Here is a 15995-nt window from a genome sequence, read left to right as displayed (position 1 = left end):
GTGATTTAAATCCTCGTGCTTTTTACGAACAATATGGAAACCACTCACTGAACCTTGTAATTAACGATGATGTTCTAAATTGCAATGCTGGAGTAGACTGTTTCAGCACAATTCAAGAAATCTTCAATGTTTTTCAAGTTCTGCTCAGAGATGGGGTTTTTGCTTAATAACGTTTCAAATCTTACAAAAAAAATAAAAAATCTGTAACACACGTTGGCAGAGTAGAGCTGAGGTCTGGTTGCCTTTGAGGTAGGCTATCATATTGAAGAAGTATATGATACCTTATATGAAGCTTCTCAAGACCAGAAACTGGATGCATTTGGTAGGAACTCCGCCTTGGGACTTGTTAAGAAACCACAAAGCTTCATGTTTCTGTGTTGTTTAGTAACATGGCAAAAAGTCACGAATGATTTGCAAAATTCGATGAATCTAATAAAAAATGTGCAATTAAGTCTAACCAAGATGAGATCTGATGAAGGAATAAACAACGTGATCACCGATCCTAAGGAACTTGCAGAAAAAATCGGTTGTCTTCTTGAGTTTGAAAAAGAAACCACAGCCCACCAAAGAAAAATCAAAAAACAATTTTCTTTATGAGGGGGAAGAAGAAACTGTAAATTCTGGAGAAGATTCATTAAAGGTCAATTTCTTCTTTGTCGTGCTAGACACTGCAATATCCTCACTAATTGAGAGATATGAGCTAATGGAAAACCTATAGTGAAAGTTTTAAATTTCTCTACGACATTTAAAGCTTGCAGAATTTCGCGGATAAAGAAGAATTGAAGAAAGCCTGTAAACATCTTCAAATATTTTTGAGAGAAGGAGAAGACTGTGATGTGAACGGTGACGATTCGTTTGAGGAGTTAAAAATTTTCGCAGAAAAGCTGCCCTCTAAGAGTCTCCCAGCTCAAGCTTTGTCGCATATAACAAAACATGGTTTTATATGGACACATTCCCAAACGTTTTTATTGCACCAAGAATTATATTAATGCTTCCAGTATCAGTTGCGAGTGGTGAAAGGAGTTTCTCCAAGTTAAAGTTAATAAAAACTACGTTGAGTAGAGTGGGCTGAGTGATCGACTGAGTGGGCTTGTATCCATTGCCATTGGAAATGACGTGCTAAGTGAACTTGTTAACGGACAGACTGCTCAATGAGTTTTCAAACATGAAAGCTAGAAAAATTAGTTTTTCATTATAAAAAGTTGTATGTTGAATTGTTTTATAAGTAGTATGTTCAACCGATAAAATGCGAATCATATTTTAACTCCAAATTTTTAATAAATCACTTTGTTGTTGATTGAAATATTCCATTTTAATATTTAAGTTAGAATTATACTACATAATAAAATTTATTTGTTTTTATTGTTCCTTTTTTTACTAGAAAACCCTACACACCTTGCTTTAAGGGGGTATAATTATATTTCGGTCTACCAGGGGGAGGGGGTGAAGAATAGTCCGCTTACCTTCAAAAAACGTATTTGGTCAGCCCTGCAACCTGTCCTATAAATATGAAAAAAGAATTTTGCCCTTAATTGTTCGACTCTTTTTATAAAAAATATGTTTTGAAGAAATTCTCTTGAATTGGATTGGATTTTCAGACCTTTTTCAAACGTATTTTATCCAAGTTCATAAAGTGCCCAGTGGAGGAGGAAGAAAGAAGCTAGATTTTTCAAAAAACCTTCCCGGGCCATAATTTAGACTTCGGACCTTCTTAAAAGTTTCACTCACATTATATTGAAGAGCTTAGAAACACCATTTGCTATTTTGACATTTTTGCTGCTTAATATCATTGACGAATAAAACTCTAGCGGGAGCCCCTATAACAATTATAACGTTCATGCACGATTTTCACGCTTGATTATATATATATATATATATATATATATATATATATATATATATATATATATATATATATATATATATATATATATATATATATATATATATATATATATATATATATATATATATATATATATATATATATATATATATACATATATATATAGACCTAATCGTGACTTTTTTGTTTTTACTGGTATAAATAAAATAGGAGATATCTAACCTGTGTGTCACAAGATCCTGCTTGAATGGAAAGCTTTCCTTACAAATATAACATTTAGCCACAAGGTCAGAATGTTCTTCTTTTACGTGTTTCCGAAGACTGGGTATATCATCAAAAGTGTTAAAGCAATGGGAACAATTTTTAATAGAATGTTTTCCCTTTTTGAGAAGCTCAGATTTCTCTCTATGCTCTCGACTTTTTCTATGATGAACAACCTCTTTTTGTGACGGCAAATTTAGCTTACATATAAAACAGTGAAAATTTGATTTCTCGTTGTGATTCTCAACTAAATGGCGTCGTAAAACTGTGCCTTGAAGAGTACGAAATGCACAATATGAGCAGAGAAAATAATCAGTGGATTCTTTTTCAATAATTTGTTTTTCAAAGCTAAACGACTCAATAATTCCAACAGATTTGGGTCTTAAAGCATGATCGTTGACTGGTGTGAAACAGCTCTGATTTTTAACATTCAACGATGGATCAGTATTAAGGATATCTGAAGATACGACTGGCAATTTTTGACACCTTAACTTGTGTCGTTTCAATATTACCCTTAATTTAAACTTTTTATTGCAATTTCCACATTCAAATTCTTGTCTTTTACGGATGACGATGGGAACACACTGGAAAACAATTGCAGATCTTTCTTCATGTTCTCTTGAAATTAAATGCTGGGAGAACTTTTCAAAATAGGACTCAAAGTTGCAAGCACTACAAACATATATTCCAGAGACTTTTGAATCTTTCAGCATATGAATGGGAGAGTTCCAATGGCGTTGAAAGTCTACATCAGAATTACAATAGAATTGGCACATCGCACACTGATATGCACATTCCTTTACTATTTTTTCAATATTTTCTAGTACCAACACCTCATTTGCTTTAGTTTTCCTTTTACTATGTCTGTAATGATACATTGATAGTAAATGTTTGCCAAATAAATGTTTAGGAACTTTTGCAAAACATATAGTGCATTTAAGGTCACCTTTACGCGGCTTTCTTGCACTACAGACTAAATGGGGGAAATCTACCTTTGGTACTAAAACCTTGGGTATATCAGTTTCTACTTCAAGGTTCTGTAGAGACTCAATACTTTCAAACGAGGATTGAGCAATGGAGTAAGGCTCAGTGGCTGAGGAACACGGAAATTCTTCTTCTTCGTGAGCAATCAAATCTTTTTCCTCACCTGGCATCCATTTACCCCGAAATTTCTGTTGTTTTCGTAATGGCTTATAGAGCTGGATAAAACTGGTACACTCTTTCAGCGGTTCTATCCCCTGAAATGTAGAAAATAATATGAAGAAACCAACTAAAAAGGCAAAAATTTGAATTAGGCCCTTTTAGGAGTTTATCACAAAAAGGAAGCCAGGATTTTTTTTTTTTAAGATTAATACTAACAATTAAAGAAAACAATGTGGTTCGAGCCCAACTGTTTTGGAATCCAAAACTCACAAGGCAACTTTTTCCATTATTTGCAACTATTTTGACTTTCGAGAAACTAAAGCAATGATGTACCATAACTGATTACTTTTAGCGAAATCATTTTTGTCTTTAACAGCCGCAATGCCTGCTACATATGCTGTTAATAAAAAAAAAAACTAAATTATCAAAAATTGTCAATATGGGGGAAGGGAGAAGGGTCCCATAAAGAAAATATTCGATGATCGGATATACAGCAGAATTCAAATGGGCCTTCAGAAAACTACATCTTCTTCTTGTATATTAGGTTATAGGAATTAGTTGACTCCAACGCAGCGGAAATTTAGCCCCTATCTAATAAAGTCAATTTCCTTAGTTTGGGTACTGCACTGTAAGATAGAGGAGAATCATTTATAAGAGTCAACAATTTTACATCTGAAAAAATATATAAATAGGCCTACGTATATATTTAAAATATTTTATATTCTGGCGCAATCAAATATTATTCTCAATCTTGGATTGGTAAAATTCCAGAACCCACAGATGCTTAAATTAATTACGTGTGTACAGATTTGGCGCTGTTAAACCTCATATTTACCATATCTGAAACTTCTTGCTGTGCCTTTACAAAATAATTCGACCAATAAATATTGCCTAGTTTACAGATCGTTGTCAGTGCCCTTATGCTTACTTCTTTACAAAAAGTTTGTTTAAATGCCCCAGTAAAGGGCCCCCTGGCCCACAAGCAACTCAAGTTTTATCAGAGTCAACACCGTACCGTTGACTTAGTAAAGAGTGACGTGTCTAACATGGATTATACCCCTCCCCCTGCCTTTCTATTTGTTTAAAGCAGATAAAACGGGACACATCTTAGCAGAAAGAGTGTGAACGTCACACCTAGCTAAATCTGAAATCTTGCCGAGAATTAGAATATTTATGAATGGAGGTAGGGTTTAGATTGTAACCCATCTCTCCTTCTTCTCTGTTAAGTCCATATCTTTTGAGCCAAAGTTAGGTTTGCTAAGGCTTGTTTAAATAGGGATCATGACTCAATCATAGGCAGCGTGACAGCGCTGCCTAAGTAAAGAGCGATGTAGGCAAAATGCATTAATTATTTATTTTTCTTTTAATAAAAAACATGACATGTTTAAGCTGTGGACTGACTCAGCGAAAAAAATGAGCTACGTCAAGAAGCAATGTAGAAATGAAGCAAAGCTTCCTTCCTGTTTTTTTTACAATGAGGTAAGTCGAAACTATGGGTGATGCAGGAAAAACTAGATAAGTTATGAACCACTTCAAAAATGAAGATTGACTCGATGCAAAATAATTAAGTCCTACCTTAGATACGAAAACGACCTATTTCATCTGTGGACTGCCTCGGTACAAAACGAGCCAAATTATGAGTCGGTGTGAAAACTAGTTCAGTCCTGATTCCACGCTACATCAAGCCAAGTCGCCAACCAACTTGTTGCAAATTCGATGTAAGCCCTGATTGAGGGCAAAGAACGGGATAAGCCCTGACTAGGTGGAAAAAAGAACTAATTTCTAACCAAGGTTATGATGTCCCGGTGCAAAATCGAGCTGAATCCAAACTCCGGGTAAAGAAAATCCTAAAGGGCTAGGCACACGTAGCTGATTTCGGGAACCGAATTCAGCAAGGGGGTATTTCATGTCGAGTGATTATAATTAATGATGCTAAGAGGCGGGGCTTAGTGACATTATTGGGTGATTCGTCATCATTAATTACGATTAATTTACGATACTTATTAAATACGAGCTCTAAAGCTCTAAAGCCCTAGTACATTCCTTGTCTAGACGGTAATTAATGATGATTAATCACCGAAAAACGTCACTAAGCCCCACCTCTTACCATAATTAATTATTATCACTTGACGAGGAATACACCCTTGCTGAATTCGGTTCCCGAAATCACCTAAGTGAACATAGCCCTTAAGTCCTGATTTAGTGCAGAATAAAGCAACTTCTTAAATATGTATGTCTTGAGGCTGTAATCTGGTCAAATGGGCAAAAATGTATAGAAAAATGTGTGCTTTTGAGACTTGGGAGTTTTCTCGGCCAGCCTTTGTAATACAGACTTTAAAATAGGCCTCCTTCTCATGATTATGAAGCCACCCTAGATCTCCCCCCCCCCTAGACCAAAGACCATACTAAAAATTAGTATAATTTCCAGAATATAAATTACTTTTGCATTTTTGTTCAATCAAACAAGAACTGCTGGGTGTCCCCACAGAAAATTTCACAGGTGAGGGGGCAGACACCAGAATAGCTATGGCGGGGGAGGGGGTAGGGGAATACATTTGTTCTTTTCAAGTAATGTCGCAACTTCATAGATTAATTGCCGTTCGTTCCTCATGCTATATTTTTCACCTTAACATCCTAAGCCTTTCTGAACAATCAAGATCAAACATTCCCCCAAGTAGGTTTAGATAAAGTCTAAAACCTACTGCGTCATTGGCACTTTACTGAAACTATGTGTCTTGAACATTCTTAGAAAGTATAAACAAAATCAAATTGAATAATAGATATATAATGATATTAATTGTTCAAAGATCCATCAGTTCAAGATTTTTTTTCACTGTAAATTTTGTTTTCATTTTCAATGCTGTAAGAACTGGAAAAGAATAAATTTGTAATATACGAGTAATTCGTTTTCAGTGAAACGCCAATGACGCAGCAGGCTTTTGGTTTTTACAGTTAAGGAAGGGGGCGGTATCCAAACTCTTGTTTGTAGTGAAACTATATTCGTCTTGAACAAATTTAAAAATTACTAAGAAATTAAACTGGAAATTTGATGTATAATGATATTAATTGCTGAAAGATCATCAGTTCAGAATTTTACTGTAATTGTAATGTTTATTTTCAATATTAAGTACCAAAGAAAATATTTGTAATAACATTCGTTTTCAGTAAAGCGCCAATGACGCTGCAGGTTTTAGACTTTTACAGTGAGAGAAGGAGGCGATACTTAAACTCTTGTCTGCAATGATCTTTGTTCGTTTCAAGCTTTATTTGCATATTCAATTTAAGTTTCACTCGTTTTAAGATTTATTTATTCATATACATTAGTATATATTGTATGGTTGTTCGCATTGATTGTTTATTGAATTTCTATTTGTTTTGGCTTTAATTTATAATTTAGTACTAAATTATTTTTATTCGTTTTAAGCTTGATTTGAAAATTCAATTGAATCTTAACTTTTTTTGAGATTAGTTTATTCATTTATATTATTACTTGTTGTATGTTTTTTCTATGATTGTTTATTTAATTTCTGTTCGTTTTGGGTTCCATTTATTCTTTCATAGTAATTTCTGGTCGTTTTGAGTTTGAATTTTAACAGGTATTGTATCTGCTGATCTTAACTTTAAAATGGAATTTAGTTCTCTTTGAAAAACTTCTTTTTCGGAAAGTTTTTGTTAAATTAATTTTTGTTCGTTTTTTATTGCAAAAGTTTCAAGTTTTTAAAAATTCTTTATTTCAAATAAAAACTTTTTCTTTCAAAATCAAATGTTCACCAAAGTATCAAAACTAGTATCAAAGTAACAATATCAAAGCAAAAAAATGGGTCTATGTAAACCACCGAGTTGTCATTATCTGATGTTTGAACTATTTTTAACAAAATGGCTATCTCAAAATTTGTATCGGATGGGTTTGGGGGAAAAAGGGCGTGGTGGGGTCTAACTGCCCTTCGATGTCTTTTTATTCTTTAAAAAGTGAACTAGAACGTTTCATTTCCAATCAAATGAACCCTCTTTGGAGTTTATAAAAGCATCCCTTCTGTAAGAATCATATATGTCCCCACGACATAACTAACAACGCCTGTCCCCGGGCCCTGGGGGGTTGTGTCGACCCCGGGTTTTTATATCTGATGTTTGAACTATTTTTAACAAAATGATCACCTCAAAATTTTTATCGGGTGGGTTTAGGGAAGAAAAGGGCGTGGAAGGGGGAGGGGCTAGTTGCCCTCCCATATCTTTTGACTCTGAGAGAGCGAACTAGAACTTTCAATTCCCAATCAAATGAGCCCTCTCTGAAGTTTATACGAGCATCCTTTTCATACGAACCCTATATGGCCCCAGGACATAACTTACAACGCCTGCGCCCCGGGCCCAGGGGGTTGTGTCGACACCAGAGTGTTTTGTTATCTGACCATATTATAAAAAATGACTATCTCAAAACTTGCATCGGATGGGTTTGGGAAAAAAGGGCGGCGGAGGGGAATAGTGGCCCTCAGATCGCTTTTGACACTTAAAGTTGAACTAGAACTTTCAATTTCCATTCACATAAGCCTTCTCTGAATTTTATACGAGTGTCCCATCAATAAAAGCCATATATACCCCTAGGGCATAACTTGCAACGCCTGCCCCGGGCCCTGAGGGGTTGTGTTGACACCGGAGTTTTTTTTATCTGACCTTCGAACTATTTTTAACAAAAAGGCTACGATATCTCAAAATCTTTATCGGATAAATTTGGGGGAAAAGGGGCGTGGGGGGGATAGTTGCCCTCTGTTCTCTTTTGACTCTTGGAAACTGAACTAGAACTTTCAATTTCCAATCAAATGAGCCCTCTTTGAAGTTTATACGAGCATCCCTTCCATAACAGCTATATATACCCCCCAAGGCATAACTTACAGCGCCTAACCCGGGCCCAGAAGGATTGTGTCGACCCTGGAGTTTTCGTGTTATGACCTTTGAACCATTTTGACAAAAATAGCTCTTTTAAAGTTCTTATCAGATAGGTTTGAGGAAAATAATGCGTGGAGGAGGGGGGCTAGTTGCCCTCCCATCTCTTTTGACTCTAAAAAAGTGAATGAGAACTTTCAATTTCCAATCAGATGAGCCCTCTCCGAAGTTTATACGAGCATCCCTTTCATTAGAACCATATACGCCCCCAGGACAACACTTAAAACCCCTACCCGGGCCCTGGGGGGGGGGGTGCGTAGACACAGGAGTTTTTCTTATCTGACCTTTGAACTATTATTAACAAAATAGCTACCTCAAAATTTTTATCAGATGGGTTTGGGGAAAAAAAGGATGTGTGTGTGTGAGGGGGGGGGGGGGGCTACATGCCCTCGGATATCTTTTTACTCTTAAAAAGTGAACTAGAACTTTCAATTTCGAATCAAATCAGCCCTCTCTCAATTTTATACAAGCATCCATTTCATTAGAACCATATATACCCCCATGACAACACTTACAACGCCTACCCTCGGGCCCTGGGGTGCTGCGTCTACACAGGAGTTTTGTTATCTAATTTTCGAACTATTTAAAAAAAAATGGCTATCTCAAAATTTGTAGCGGATGGGTTTGGGGAAAAAAGGCGTGGTCGGGGCTAGTTGCCCTCTGATCTCTTGGCTCTTAAAAACTGAACTAGAACTCTCAATTGCCAATCAAATGAGCCCTCTGAAGTTTATACGAGCATCCCTTTCATAAGAACCATATATGCTCCCAGGGCATAAATTACAATGCCTGCCCCGGGCCCCTGGGGGGTTGTGTCAAAACCTGAGTTTTTGTTATCTGACTTTTGAACTATTTTTAATTAAGATGGATATCTCAAAAATTTTATCATGTGCATTTAGGGAAAAAGGGGTGCAGGGTGGCTAATTGCCCTCCGATCTCTTGATTCTTAAAAAGTGAACTAGAACTTTCAATTTCAATCAAATGAGCCCTCTCTGAAGTTTTTCCGAGCATCCCTTCCATAAGAACCATATATTCCCCCAGGCCAAAAATTACAATGCCTGCCCTTGGGCCCTGAGGGTTATGTCAACACCGGAGTTTTCGTTATATGATCTTTGAACCATTTTGAAAAAAATGGCTCTATCAAATTTTTTATTAGATGGGTTTGAGGAAAAAAGGTCGTGGAGGGGGGGGGGCTATTTGCCCTTAAATCTCTTCTGACTCCTAAAAAATGAATGAAAATTTTCAATTTCCAATCAAATGAGCCCTCTCCTAAGTTTATACGAGCATTCCTTTCATTTGAACCATATAAGCCCCAAAGACAACACTTACAACGCCTACCCCCGGGCCCTAGGGGGTTGTGTAGACAGAGGAGTTTTTCTTATCTGACCTTTGAACTATTATTAAGGAATACTATCTCAAACTTTTTATCGGATGGGCTTGGGAAAAAAGGGTGTGTGGGGGGGGGGATAGTTACCCTCAGATATCTCTTGACTCTGACCAGGGCAGGGGGCCGGCTGCCCTCCAATCACTCTTCAACATTCTCCTTAACATGCCCTAGAAGTTTCAACTTAATACCCTTAGCTGTTCCTTAGATTTTGCTGAACACCCTTTTGAATACCAGAATACAGATAGTGTGCCTTAATTGTGTTTGGTATCACCCTTAACATTCCCTCAAAGTCCCAGCTTAATACACTAAGTCTTTTTGAAGACCTAGCATCAAGAATGCCCCCTTTTCCAATAAAAATACTTAGATGTCGATAATGGGCAACTTGCATAAGTTACAGCCCTTGCCCTGGGGCTATGGGGGTTATAATGGCGGGGTGAGCTGGTTGCCTTCTGATCACTTTTGACTCTTAAAAAGAGCATGAGAACTTTCAATTGCAATAATCACAAAACTTTACAAGAGCCTGGTGAGACCGAGATTAGAATTTGGAATGTGTCGCCACGCCAATTAATAAAACAGACCAGATGGCTCTCGAGTCTCTCCAAAGACGGGCGTCAAAATGCGTAAAGGGGCTCAGAGACAAAGAGTATGCATGCCGACTGCAGAGCCTCAAGCTACCAACTCTGACATACCGTCGGCGAAGAGGTGATATGATAATGACCTACAAACTGCTCAAGTCCGATGACAAGGACCTCTTTCAGCCTGCCCAGTCGTCAAGAACCAGGGGTCATTCAGCGAAGCTTTTTCGGAAGTGTGATAATACAAAGAAGAGGAACAATTTCTTCTCCAACCGCATCATAAGCCTCTGGAACGATCTGAGAAAAACGACAGTGAGTTCACCATCCGTTGACAGTTTCAAAGCCAATCTCGATAAGGAATGGGAAACCAAACTATGGCTCACGCAATGGGATGAAGCTGATGTCCCGTGGCAATATCATCACTAACTGGCGTACACTGGACTCGTCCATATCGCTAGCAAGTGCGATTTAAGGTAATTTTTAAGGTAAGGATACATTGAAACCTTATGGCTCTTTACTATAGGTAAGGCTAGAAGATTGCCTCTGAAAAAAAAGATTTGGATCCGCAGAGGCAACTAGCCCCCCCCCCCCATGCCCTTTTTTCCAATGACATCCAACTGAAATTTTGAGATAGCCATTTAGTTCAGCATTGATAAAAGGTCCATTAATTATGTATCCATGGATAAAATGACCCTCTCAGTCCCTGGGGAAAGGGCTGTAAGACATGCAATTTGCCTATTAATATTTGTCATTGGGATATATACTGATTTTTATTTTTTTGGGGGAAGGGGGTAATTTTTCGTGGGGTAGGAATTTTTCAGGTATAGTCTTCCATAGAGAGAGGAGAGGATTTCCTGGCATGATTTGAAAACAATCAGAAATTAAAAAAAAACAAGTTTTTTCAGCTGAAACTAACAATTACTCCTGTTAAAACTTAAACAATTACAACATTACAAAATGAAATACAACATTGATTACATTTCAGAAAACAATACAACTTTAAAACAAAAGCAACTCCATGTTTCAGGAGTTGTTCTTAAAAAAGAATTGGGACAAACTTTAGTGTAAAGAAGAAGGGATTGAAAAGGAGGCAGCCCCCTCATCCATCCCCAGAGAATAATTCATATTCCTTTTAAATTTTAATGTTGATCATTACTTTCAGTTGAGAAAGTTATTTTTTATATCAACTAAAGCATCTTTTTTTTTTTTTTTTTTTTTACTGCAGTAATTTAAAACTTAAACAGTAAGCTTACTGACTTCAATGTTAATTTCCAGCTAAACTATGAATATACCATTTGATGCACCTTTGAATGTTCTTTTGTGTAAATTTATTGATATTTTGATTAATTTACTAGCTAAAGGTGAACACAACAATCGATATTTCTTTCAAAGTTATTTGCAAACATACTAAACACTACCACTACGAATTCTATTTCAAGCCTTTAAGGAGAGATTTTGTTTCGTTTTTTGGTGGAAGAACCAAGATATCAGATAGGAAATAAAATATGCTGTTGCCAATGCTGTTGGAACTGAACCACAATCACTGACAGGACCAGATCTAGAATATGCTACACAAGCCTTTGGTTTTTTTTTTTTTAATTGAGTTTGATTGATACCATATTACAAAACACCTGTTGATGAAAAATAAGCAAAAGAATAATTATGTAAACCCAGAAAATAAAAAAGCTTCTGTACAAAGCCTAGGGCTTTGTCTTGCCTCTTTAGCGGGTGGGGGAATGGAATGCATTCATAATAGTAGTGGTCGAGCCTATTGTCTATTGATCGGATTTGTCCCAATTGAACTGATACTTGTATATCATGAAAAGGCACTGTGGTCTTAGAATGGTTGATCTGGTTAAGCTACATAGTAGAGTGGAATTTAGTTAGGAAACAAAGATTTACAGCATTAGGTTCTCTATTCAATGCTCTTTCTAACTATATTGTAATATAATCTATTTTCAAATATGTAATAATATACAATATTGCTAAAAAAAATAAAATAATTTAATAGTCACTGACATCACAATTACATCCCAGCCCCCTCCCTCCTATTGGGACTAAATTTAGCCCTAGAGTTTGTGCAAAAGTTTCCTGATTTTTGGTCTTCCCAATATCTTTTAAGTTTGACAGTCAGTTCATATTACCAAACAAAATTTAGATTTAGAAAAAAACTAAAGTGTTGAATAGAGAATTTGACAGTGTATTTCTTTTATTAGAACAACAAATACTTATTTTGGTAAGTTCTATATGAGGGCATTTTATTATTTTGGAAAGTCGCTAACAAAAAGTTTAGGGGCCTGGTCTAAAGAATAATTTGTCCCCTGGAAAGTTACTTTGAAGTATGGCATCTATCCATATCCTTTCTGTCTTGAAAGAGCTTAGACAAGATGAACTTGGCTGATGTTTGTGGTATAAAGCATAATTTTCAGGAATAGAGCTACAGCCCAAATAAAGAACTTTCAGCCTATTAATTTTACTAAATCCGAATGTACAAGGTTTTGGAGAAGAATCTGAGAAAAAACAAATCTTCAAATGGCTTAAAATCCTACTCAAATTATTAGAATTATGTACCCTTAGTCCAGAGTAAAAAAACAAGTCACTCAAAATAAAATTAAAGAAAAACATTTTCTTTTTCCCAGTTTTTCTTTTGTGCAATTTTATAATCTTTAGAAACAAGAAAGGAGTAGGGACAGAAAAGACTTTCCCAGGGCATTATTTAGGTTTTGAATTAATTCCAGAAAGTCTAATTCTCTCAGTTCAACAGCTATCCAAGATTGCAAAAGCATCTAATCTAGCATTTTGTCTTTCTTTTCTTTCCTATCTGATTTATGCCCTATAATAGAGTTTAGGCTAGAATTCTTCTCAGTCTAGGTTATCAGTTACAGTGTTGTCTAAAAGGCAATTCTGTCTTTTTTATGAGCCCTTCTGAAATTAATTATTGCCATAGTGCAAATTAGTTGGTATTTCAGACAGACCATGGCTGTTGCCAAAAAGTATTGATTAATGACCTATGTGCTGTGTATACACAGTGTGCTGTGTACTGGGAATATTTTTTTAAGCAGAAGCAACCCAAAGATATTTGATTCATAAAATTCAAACCATTAAAAATATAAGAAAAATAGGAATAAAAAAAATTAGGATAAAATACAACTAAATTGGATTTTACACTACTTAGTTTTGAATATAATAATTCTATGATTATAGTGTTGGGTCCAAATAGGCATTTGAACCATAGCCTATACAATCTGTTTTGCCTATTATAGTCTAAATAAAAGAAAAAGGATAACTTGTTGTGGTTGACCATATCTAAAGGAAACATGTTAATAAAATAAAAGTAGTAAGCCTATGACTAGGTTCTTTATTTTATTATATTTCCAAAAGGTTGTTTTTCTGATAAAGCAACCCACCCAATCCCCTGATGGTCCTAGATATGGCCCTAGACTATATACAACAATAAAACAAAACACAAAAACAGTGAATTTTGTAATTTATGATATGTAACATGTTCCTATTAATGAGATTATCGTGTTTCCTTCTATTGTTGTTCCTAATGTAAAATTTTTCCAAATAATATATTTATCCAATAATTGTGTTGAAATCTCTTGGTTGATTGTTTTTGACCAGGTCAAGAATGTAAGAAAACTGGTCAAGAAACAAAACATGACCATCACAAGATGCAAAAAAGGGTATATTTGCAGTGGGTCATATGATTTAGCTAAGCTGAAAGTGAAAACATTATTTGATGCCCTTTTTTGTACTCTTTCATAATTCAATAATTGCTTCTGGGGCTAATTGTATCTTGCACCCTTAAAGAGGCCCCAAAGGTATTTCATTTTTGTAACCACATAAAGAAGTTATTAACACTAGTTAAGTTATTGGAAAGTGGTTACAAACAAATCACTAGTCTATAAATAGGTTGTTCAAGAGTAATATTGTCCAAAAATCCTTATTTATAACAATTCAAACCTTATTTATTAGGCAACTCAAATATAAACCATTTTCCTACTGTTTCAAGTTTTTGAAATGCTGTCAACAAAAATAGCTCTGAATTTTGTGATTTGAAAGTTTGCTGTTGACAATTCAGGGTACATATTTGCACATTAGGGGGTGGGTAAATTTGCAGTGGGCCATATAATTTAGCTAAGATGAAAGTGAAAACATGATACCACCTTGACAAGGAGTGGGAGAAGAGGCAGTGGAGGTTCCATTGGGAGTTGTTGACTCAAGAGCACTACAGGTCTGGAGGACCTTAAAGCTCTCAAATGGATTAAGGTGATGATTTGATGCTTTTTTATGCTCTTTCATTATTCATATAAATGCCTTTGGGGCCCCTTTAAGGGATCAAGATGCAATTAGACCCAGAAGAGATTATTGAATTATGAAAGAACATAAAAAAGGCATCAAATGAATGATGTTTTCACTTTCATCTTAGCTAAATTATATGACCCACTGCAAATTTACCAAAAAGTGCAGTTTAGGACTATCAGGGGGATGAGGTATTTTCAGCAAGTAACAATACTGTTTAGCAAGAGGATAAAAATTAAGAATAGCCAATAATTGTACTGTGTTAAATTTACTAGGCTAGGCATAGTGCATTTGCTTTAGATGTAATCAACCATGATAAATTTACCAAAAAGTAGATACAGGGTACCTACACATAGGCTATTTGTATGATTTTTTTCATGGGAGTTCTTAGTTGGAGATTCTGTAGCTAATTCAAGCTCTTGACAAACATCAATATCACTAAAACCTTCAATGAAGTGTTCATGGTTAACTGTATCATACCAAATATCAGTTATGCTAAACTGAGGATCAATCAAATTTCTAGCATCATTTTTCTGTCTTTTTCTTGAGCCAGATGGACTATTTTGTTGTCTTTGGAGCTCTAACATAGAGAAAAAATCTTCAGCCTTCAAATCATTGTCCAATAATAAATCACTTGCACTTTGTGATCGAGGAGGAGCAAAGTAAATATCTGATGCTAGATGAAATGATTCAGTATTTATGTTTTCTGATGGTATTACAGCTGATGTTATTATATTTTCTGGTGGTATACAGTTTCTTTGCCTATGAGTCAAATAGTTGTCAAGTCCATGAATAATTGCATGGCATTTGAAACACATATGTCTATCATCTTCCAGATTTGTATTCATTGTTTTTATTTCAATAGTAAAATGGTAAAAAAAGATCAGAATTGAGCTTTCGTTGCATCGCTAACTGAGGTCACCCTTTTCATGGATGAGGTTCACCAAAGCATGCTGTGACTTTTCAAATTGTCCGCGTTGGTCAAGAATAAATCAAGCCAATTACAAATTGTTGTCTTGCGAAAATTTAGCATAAAAATTAAAGGGAAGAAGCAGAAATCTTAATTTGTGTGCTGTAGGACAGGGACAAGCATTTCTCATCTGTCAATCAGGAATGATCAGAACTTGCCACTGGGGCTTTTATGCTTTCTAAAACCCAGAATATGATTTGTATTTTACTGAAAAAAATTAAATGAATATGCATTGTCAGTTATAATACACATGCTGACACTTATTCCTTAAAACCTTAATTAAATTTTAGATTTTTTAAAGTTATAAAAGTGAAAACATCTAAAAGTATTTTTTCAGTAAAGAACAAATTTTATTCTGGCTTTAAGAAAGCATGGGGATTTTGAACTCTACTCATATTATTTTCTGCTCGTTTTGAGTTGACTCTGTTATTTATTTTAATTTCTGTTCATTTGTGGGTTTAATTTATTTATTGATACTGATTTGTGCTAGTTGTATGCTAAGTAGATTATTCGATTCTATTTTTGTTCATTTTTGGTTTAACGGAGTTCTTTACTTTTTTTTTGAAAAACTTA

General features: G+C 35.4%; 1 protein-coding gene across 3 annotated transcripts in view; it reads right to left on the bottom strand.

The window, feature by feature from the left end:
• Positions 1-15395, bottom strand: part of LOC148946391 (uncharacterized) — an 85948-nt gene extending 70553 nt beyond the window's left edge. For all 3 annotated transcript variants that reach the window (XM_089097984.1, XM_089097985.1, XM_089097986.1), the window contains exons 1-2: positions 14803-15395; positions 2069-3345 (exon numbers count right to left, since the gene is read on the bottom strand). In XM_089097984.1, coding sequence (XP_088954110.1) covers positions 2069-3345; positions 14803-15300 — 1775 coding nt within the window. In that variant the 5' untranslated portion in view covers positions 15301-15395. The remainder of the gene's footprint in view (positions 1-2068; positions 3346-14802) is intronic.
• Between the last annotated feature and the right edge of the window lie 600 nt (positions 15396-15995).

This window comes from Artemia sp. Qi Xiang Cuo, chromosome 12, assembly GCF_049724085.1.
Source record: "Artemia sp. Qi Xiang Cuo chromosome 12, ASM4972408v1, whole genome shotgun sequence".
NCBI lineage: Eukaryota > Metazoa > Arthropoda > Branchiopoda > Anostraca > Artemiidae > Artemia > Artemia sp. Qi Xiang Cuo.
This window is presented reverse-complemented; position numbering and strand designations above follow the sequence as displayed.